General features: G+C 35.7%; 1 protein-coding gene across 1 annotated transcript; it reads right to left on the bottom strand.

Moving 5' to 3' along the window:
- Positions 1 to 2,695: 2,695 nt before the first annotated feature.
- On the bottom strand, positions 2,696 to 5,085 carry LOC135839819 (zinc finger protein 501-like). Its single transcript, XM_065356030.1, has 3 exons — positions 4,158 to 5,085; positions 3,955 to 4,076; positions 2,696 to 3,866 (listed from the first exon to the last, which is right to left on the bottom strand). Exons 1-3 carry the CDS (start codon positions 4,702 to 4,704, stop codon positions 3,294 to 3,296), a joined length of 1,242 nt encoding a protein of 413 aa, XP_065212102.1. The 5' UTR covers positions 4,705 to 5,085; the 3' UTR covers positions 2,696 to 3,293.
- Positions 5,086 to 8,584: the final 3,499 nt, after the last annotated feature.

Genomic DNA, 8,584 nt, shown 5'->3' with positions numbered 1-8,584 from the left:
CATCGTCTTAATTCAACCAGAGACTCGAAAGAAAAAATTTCCAAGAGATTTTCGTCCTGCAAAAAATATTTCCCGGTAAACAAATTGTAAACTATTGTGAAAACTGGCAAACGAAATATTAGTCCGGCATATGACAATAGGAGTAATTGCACCCCCCCCCCCAAACAACGATCCTCCGAGACAACTTTTTTCTTAAAGGGGACATCCTAAGGAACATTTTAAAGCAAACTTGCCCAAAAAAAAGTTGGCCTTACTTACAAAATGGCGGCCATTTTGATTGACAGCTAAGGTCAGCCAAAATCGCAAATTTTGCGTTTCAACATAGGACTTGCACGCAATTTTTCAAACTTTACAAAGGGAGATCGAAAAATCATGCAAAAATTTATCACCTGTCAAAATTTTAAGTGCTACAGTGCGTTTTTCGATTTTTGGTGAATTTTTGAAAATCGAATTTAGGCCAAAAATGAGGGAAAAAATCAAAATTTCTACCAAATTGACCAAGAAAACTTAAATTTGAGATATACCCTATTCTCGACATGCCAAATCGATTGGAAACGGTTTCAACCTGTTTTGAGCAGTTCTGGAGCCTCCAGCAGATTTTTGAAACTCAAAATGTCCACAAAATTCCATCAAATTGGAGTTGTAAAGCTGAAATTTAATCTAAAAACTAATTTCAATACGCTACGAAATAATGCAGGTGAATTTAAAAGTCGTTTTGGAGCCTCCAGCGACATTTTTGAAAATTACTGGAGTCTCCAGCATATTTTTGAAACTTTAAATTTTCACAAAATTTCATTAAATGGAGATGGAAAGCTGAAATTTACTCTATACTCCAATTTTAACACCCTTTGAAGACGACTTCAGGTGGGTTCAAGTCATCTTAGAGCCTCCAGCGACATTTTTGAAAATTACTGGAGCCTCCAGTAGATTTTTGAAACTTGAAATTTCTCCAAAATTTCATCAAACTGAGATGGAGAGTCGAAATTCATTCTGCAAACTAATTTCAATAAGCCATCGCCACAAAGTTGACTGTTGGTGGATTTCAAGTCGTTTTGGAGCCTCCAGCGACTTTTCGAAAGGTTGTATGGCGTTTTTTTGGAAAATTAAAATGTCCTAGAAGTAGCTGGAAGCTTCAAAACCATATGAAACCAAAATGTAGCCTGCGAAGTAAATTTCAGCTTGCCAACTTCATTTGATAAATTAATGTTGCGGGAATTTCAAGTATCAAAAATCTACTGGAGGCTCCAGTAATTTTCAAAAAAGACGCTGGAAGCTCTAAAATGACTTGAGTTTTCAGAGGTTGTTAAAATTTGAATGTAGAGTAAATTTCATATTTGCATCTCCATTTGATGAAATTTTGTGAAAATTTAAAGTTTCAAAAATCTGCTGGAGGCTTCAGGAATTTTCAAAAAGTCACTGGAGGCTCCAAAACGACTGGAAATCCACCAGCAGTCCACTTCGTAGCGCATTGAAATTAGTTTACAGAATGAATTTCGACTCTCCATCTCAGTTTGATGAAATTTTGGGAAAATTTCAAGTTTCAAAAATTTACTGGAGGCTCCTGTAATTTTCAAAAAAAAGTCGCTGGAGGCTCTAAAATGACTTAAACCCATTTGAAGTCGTCTTCAGAGGGTGTTAAAATTGGAGTGTAGAGTAAATTTCAGCTTTCCATCTCCATTTGATGAAATTTTGTGAAAATTCAAAGTTTCAAAAATCTGCTGGAGGCTTCAGGAATTTTCAAAAAGTCGCTGGAAGCTCCAAAACGACTTGAAATTCACCTGCAGTACTTCGTAGCGTATTGAAATTAGTTTTTAGAATAAATTTCAGCTTTACAGCTCCAATTTGATGGAATTTTGTGGGAATTTCGAGTTTCAAAAATCTGCTGGAGGCTCCAGAACTGCTTAAAACGGGTTGAAATCGTTTTCAATCGATTTACGGGGAACTTCGTAACGCGCTCCTGTAAAATTTTCGTTTTCACAGTTTTACACCTTTCTTTATGGAGGGTCACAAATAGTAAAAATTAAAAAATCAATTGATTAAAAATAAAATAAGTAAAATTTTTCATCTTTAATATTTTCTTAATCGCCTAATATGTAATATTGCATTCATGCATTTTCAGTTTTCGATTTTTAAAATTTTTTTTCAAGAAAAACATCAATTTATTCAAAATTAAAATGCAGCTTACTTTAAACTTAAACGGGTTTGCAGTTTTTCTAGAATTTATTGCAATTTCTTTATTTCAATTCAACACGTAGAAAGTAGGAAATCATTATAAAATGAGAGAAAAAATCTGACAATTTTATATTTTGAGAGTTACGAATGTGTCCCATGGTGAACGCCGAACGCAAAATTTTTCGTAAGTAAGGCCTATCAAAAAAATAATACCTACTTGAATGAAGACCAAACTGACCGATGAAAATGAAATACGTAATTGGAATAAGTTCACTCTTGTCAACTGTTTGGCAACAGCTCAGCAATGTCTTGCTTTCTTGTCGATGGTCGATGAAAAGCTGACCTGATATCTATAGTGTTTCGAAACTCGGTGGTTCCAGTACGGTTTTTCTTGCTTCGTGCATGCATATGCGAACGCACATATCATATTTTGTTCATAAATATTGCGCTAGGTACACAGTACACACGTATGTACCTCATACCTGCATAGCAGTATCGAGCGAGTGAAAAAATAATCAAGACGTAAAGACAGTATCGCATTTTTTTGGTCGGAGATAAAATACACCTTAACAAAAAAAACAACATAACGGATGTAATACTAAATTGGAATTTCTTAAAAGTACCTTCACTGGAAAAATTCGCTATGAAGAAGGCACGCGCTACAAAATAGAGAATTTAAAACAAAATTTACAACCATTACATACTTAGAATAATATTACAATATAAATTCTTTAAAGGCAAGCATAACAATAGGTATACTAATTAGAAACGAAATATTAAAACGAAAAAATATCCGCTTTTTCAAACCAGGGCGCAGATAACAAAATGTGATCCATTTTGAATTCGATAAAAATTCATGAGCATAGGAAAACATGATGCGTAAACGGAGACGCACACAAACCTACCTGTAGTTAAAAGTCGAACGTTTTCTCAACAGAGCTGGAAGACTAGAAAAAGAAACTGTTGAAAATTTGTACAAAAAAAAACCACCAATACCCGAATAATCCACAATTTTACGAAACACGCGATACAAATAAATGATAGGCGTAGATAGCTATTTACAAAAAAAAAAAAACAACGACTAACATATTTTTGTACTTAAGAAATAATTAAGCCGAACTTCACGAACACCTAGATACTTTGGGATAAGTACTCAACGGATGATTTACAAATTTTCCACCGACACAGACGACAATATGTCTGGTTAAATCTGTACTGTTGGTGAACCGTTTCAAACACACATTACAACTGAACGGTTTCTCGCCGGTGTGCAGCCTAGAATGTCTCGTAAGATCCGGGTTCGTGCGAAAAGACTTCTTACAAACTTGACAGATGAATGGCTTATCGTTTGTATGGATTCTATAGTGACGTGTCAGATCGCCGCTAAATTTGAAGTTTTTGCTACAAATTACGCAAGTATGAGGTTTGTCGGGAGTATGAATTTTACGATGTCTAGTCAAATCGGAACATCCTTTGAAACACTTTTTACAAATTTCACATTCGTAAGGTTTTTCTTCGCTGTGTATTCGACTGTGTCGTTTTACGTCAGCCGTCGTACTGAAAAGTTTACTGCAAGTGACACAAGCGTAAGGTCTTTCTCCAGTATGAACTCTCGTATGCCTGGTCAAATCGGCATTACTTCCGAAACATTTCCCGCATATATTGCAACCGTAAGGTTTCTCACCGGTATGCGCCTATTGGACGTATAGAAAAAGAGATTAGGTATATTTTGGCGATCAATTACCGCGGCCTATTTGTACAATAAGGATATTTGGTTCTTACTCTGACATGTCGTTTGACGTCTCCAGATGAGATGAAATGTTTATCACAATAAGGACAGGCGTAGGGTTTTTCCCCAGTATGAATTCGTGTATGTCTAGTGAGATCAGAATTACTTCTAAAACCTGTAATGATAATAATCGGTTATCAGACAAGGTATATACATTTATAGCGAACGAATACGAGAAAAAACACGATAACTTTACCTTTATTGCACACGCTACAAATGTAAAGTTTTTCATCCGTATGGATTTTCAAATGTCTTTTAAAATCCGAAGAGTTTACAAAACGTTTACTGCACGTTTCGCATTTGTACTTTTTCTCTTTGTTGTCCACCTTGATATACTTGGTCATCATCATATTCGTTGGCTTTTGTTTAATATCAGCTTTATGGATTTTACGATCGATCGCTTGCGGATTCAAGTCATGGTTCATGGATTGTTCAAATGGCTTAAGAGTGTTCAAGTGCGCTTTAAATTGTTCCTCGAAAAAAGCCAGTTCCGCGTTACTGGCATCGTTTCTAGGTATATATTCGTCCACCATAGGCTTATCCAATTTCACAGGATTCATAGATTCTTTGATGTTCAATCTATCGAAGCATTCGTATTTGACGAAGTTTTGCTTATTCATCGAATCCAATAAGTCTTTCACCATGTAGGTCTCCAGAAGCGACGGTTCCGTTTGGACTGATTTTTCTGATTGATGGTTGAACAAGCCCACCAAAGTTAATCCGCTATAATAACAGCTTTCCATTTTGTCCAGTTTGTTATCATTCAAAAATTACACCATAAGAACGTTTCCTTCCAACGGAAAGTACCTCGAAGCTGTCAAACGTTGAAACGGATCTCACAAATCACCAATTATCACGTTAATACGAGCACTGAAAGTGAATTTATGCCATTAAACTTTCAAACATACGTACAATTTGTTTTCCTTAAATAGTTCTCGCATCTTTGAAAAACGAAAATAATTACTCGAATTTGGTAATAATCACTTTTCTCCATCGAACAAATTCGATTCGGAATTACGAAAATTATCTAAGCTTTTTTAAAACATGATAACAAAATTGAGCTTTCGTTTAGAAAAATTTTGATTATTGGAAGAAAAAATTTTTATTTTTTGTGGTTGACTGGTTGTGTGATGGATTTGAAGCGAAAGAATGGATAAATCGTCGACCGTATATAATGGACGAATAATTCAACGGTGAAAAAAAGACAAAATGTGACGGCTAGATTTTGGATGCAGAATCCAGGAAACCTTCTGCTCATGCGCCAAACATGACGCTTACGGTGCTGGTGGAGAGAGAGACGGTTCACTGGTTCAACCCACGTTCAACCAGTAAACCGTCTCTCTCTCCACCAGCACCGTAAGCGTCATGTTTGGCGCATGAGCAGAAGGTTTCCTGGATTCTGCATCCAAAATCTAGCCGTCATTTCCTGCGATTTGAATTATTCGTCCATTATATACGGTCGACGGGATAAATAAAAATCTGTCGATTTGATAGTTTTTCGGCATGTAACGCTCTCGGTGAGCCTGAAGTGAAACAATGAAATTGATTTTTATTTTTTTTTCTTCATTCTTCATTTCATTATTTGAAATGAATAGTTGGAAAATAAATACAATATTATGTGTAGCATTGAATACGTAGCCAAATGCCATCAGCAATGTAAACTGAAAAATCTAAAATTTGCAAGAAATCGAGCTCAAGCTCAAAGGTAAAACCGTGAAAGGACCAACGGACAAAGGCCATCACAATTTTATTTTGTGTAATCATATTGCAATGAATAAATAAAATGAAATAAGTATTTTATTTTTCATAACTTTATTACTTGTTTTATTTATTATTATTCAAAATTTCAAATTTCAAAATAGGTACTACACCGACTACCAACCTACACGTGATTTCACAGAATAGAAAAATTACATACTTATGTTTTCAGTTTTTGAAATCGAAGCCTCGATGAACGAAGATCGATGTTTTGAGAAGACTTTAATCAGACGAGCAATCCGCCCATTATAATTTATATCAATGTTAACTATGGAAGATGAACATGAAACAGTGTTCAAATACATATAAGTATAGTAAGAAATTAGAAGCATTCCTCACATTTCGATTTCAAAGGAAGAAAGGGTACTTAGTCGCTATGCACCCCCCCCCCCGCCTGATCCTCCGGGACAACTTTTTTCTTAAAGGGGACATCCTAAGGAACATTTTAAAGCAAACTTGCCCAAAAAAAAGTTGGCCTTACTTACAAAATGGCAGCCATTTTGATTGACAGCTAAGGTCAGCCGAAATCGCAAATTTTGCGTTTCAACATAGGACTTGCACGAAATTTTTCAAACTTTACAAAGGTAGATCGAAAAATCATGCAAAAATTTATCACCTGTCAAAATTTCTAAGTGCTACAGTGCGTTTTTCGATTTTTGGTGAATTTTTGAAAATCGAATTTAGGCCAAAAATGAGGGGAAAAATCTAAATTTTACCAAATTGACCAAGAAAGCTGAAATTTGGGATATACCCTATTCTCGACATGCCAAATCGATTGGAAACGGTTTCAACCCGTTTTGAGCAGTTCTGGAGCCTCCAACGGATTTTTGAAACACAAAATGTCCACAAAATTCCATCAAATTGGAGTTGTAAAGCTGAAATTTAATCTAAAAACTAATTTTAATACGCTACGAAATAATGCAGGTGAATTTAAAAGCCGTTTTGGAGCCTCCAGCTACTTTTCGAAATTTCCTGAAGCCTCCAGCAGATTTTTGAAACTTTAAATTTTCACAAAATTTCATTAAATGGAGATGGAAAGCTTAAATTTACTCTATACTACAATTTTAAAACCCTCTGAAGACGACTTCAGGTGGGTTCAAGTCATCTTAGAGCCTCCAGCGACATTTTTGAAAATCTACTGGAGCCTCCAGTAGATTTTTGAAACTTGAAATTTCCCCAAAATTTCATCAAACTGAGATGGAGAGTCGAAATTCATTCTGCAAACTAATTTCAATACGCCACGAAGTTGACTGCTGGTGGATTTCCAGCGACTTTTCGAAAGGTTGTATCCTGGCGTTTTTTTGGAAAATTAAAATGTCCTAGAAGTAGCTGGAAGCTTCAAAACCATATGAAACCACCATGTAGCCTGCGAAGTAAATTTCAGCTTGCCAACTCCATTTGATGAATTATAGTTCGGGAAATTTCAAGTTTCGAAAATCTACTGGAGGCTCCAGTAATTTTCAGAAATGTCGCTGGAGGCTCTAAAATGACTTGAACACACCTGAAGTCGTCTTCAGAGGGTGTTAAAATTAGTTTGCACAATGAATTTCGACTCTCCATCTCCATTTGATGAAATTTTGTGAAAATTTCAAGTTTCAAAAATTTGTTGGAGGTTCCAGTAATTTTCAAAAATGTCCCTGGAGGCTCTAAAATGGCATGAACCCACCTGAAGTCGTCTTCAGAGGGTGTTAAAATTAGTTTGCAGAATGAGTTTCGACTCTCCATCTCCATTTGATGAAATTTTGTGAAAATTTCAAGTTTCAAAAATTTGTTGGAGGTTCCAGTAATTTTCAAAAATGTCGCTGGAGGCTCTAAAATGACTTGAACCCACCTGAAGTCGTCTTCAGAGGGTGTTAAAATTGGAGTGCAGAGTAAATGTCAGCTTTCCATCTTCATTTTATTGAAATTTTGTGAAAATTTAAAGTTTCAAAAATCTGCTGGAGGCTACAGGAAATTTCAAAAAAGTCGCTGGAGGCTCCAAAACGACTTTTAAATTCACCTGCAGTACTTCGTAGCGTATTGAAATTAGTTTTTAGAATAAATTTCAGCTTTACAACTCCAATTTGATGGAATTTTGTGGGAATTTCGAGTTTCAAAAATCTGCTGGAGGCTCCAGAACTGCTCAAAACGAGTTGAAACCGTTTCCAATCGATTTGGTATGTCAAAAATAGGGCATATCCCAAATTTCAGCTTTCTTGTTCAATTTAGTGAAATTTTGATTTTTTCCCTCACTTTTGGCCTAAATTGGATTTTCAAAAATTCACCAAAAATCGAAAAACGCACTTTAGCACTTGAAATTTTGACAGATGATAAATTTTTGCATGATCTTTCGATCTACTTTTGTAAGGTTTGAAAAATTACGTGCAAGTCCTATGTTGAAACGCAAAATCTGCGATTTCGGCCGACCAGTCAATCAAAATGGCCGCCATTTTGTAAGTAAGGCCAACTTTTTTTTGGGCAAGTTTGCTTTATAATGTTCCTTAGGATGTCCCCTTTGAGAAAAAAGTTGTCCCCGAGGATCGGTCGGGGGGGGGGGTGCAATTACACCTATTGTCATATGCCGGACTATTAGGTGAGTGCAGAGATTCTGAGATTCCAAGATTCCAAAAGGTATGTCAGTGAATGATCACTTTTCTTGAGCTACACTATGTAGATCAAGGCATTATTGTTTTTTTATTTCTTCGTTAGATCAGTAGGTATCTATAATAAATGTGACAAGTAACGTGTTTTCTAACTGAAAGACACAATACCGTTCTCTGAATTACCATGACAACGACTTCTGCTTTATAACCTACCTGGGCCATAGCCTATTACTCGTACAAGCGGAAATTTTGGTTTTAAAAAACAACACAAACAATCGAACGT

Source organism: Planococcus citri, chromosome 3 (genome assembly GCF_950023065.1).
Source record: "Planococcus citri chromosome 3, ihPlaCitr1.1, whole genome shotgun sequence".
NCBI lineage: Eukaryota > Metazoa > Arthropoda > Insecta > Hemiptera > Pseudococcidae > Planococcus > Planococcus citri.
This window is presented reverse-complemented; position numbering and strand designations above follow the sequence as displayed.

Coding starts and splice junctions, on each gene's coding strand:
- LOC135839819 (XM_065356030.1), bottom strand. CDS start 4,704: ATGGAAAGCTGTTATTATAGCGGATTAACTTTGGTGGGCTTGTTCAAC. Junction 4,077..4,157: donor TTGTAGCGTGTGCAATAAAG/GTAAAGTTATCG, acceptor TTATCATTACAG/GTTTTAGAAGTAATTCTGAT. Junction 3,867..3,954: donor ACGTCAAACGACATGTCAGA/GTAAGAACCAAA, acceptor TACGTCCAATAG/GCGCATACCGGTGAGAAACC.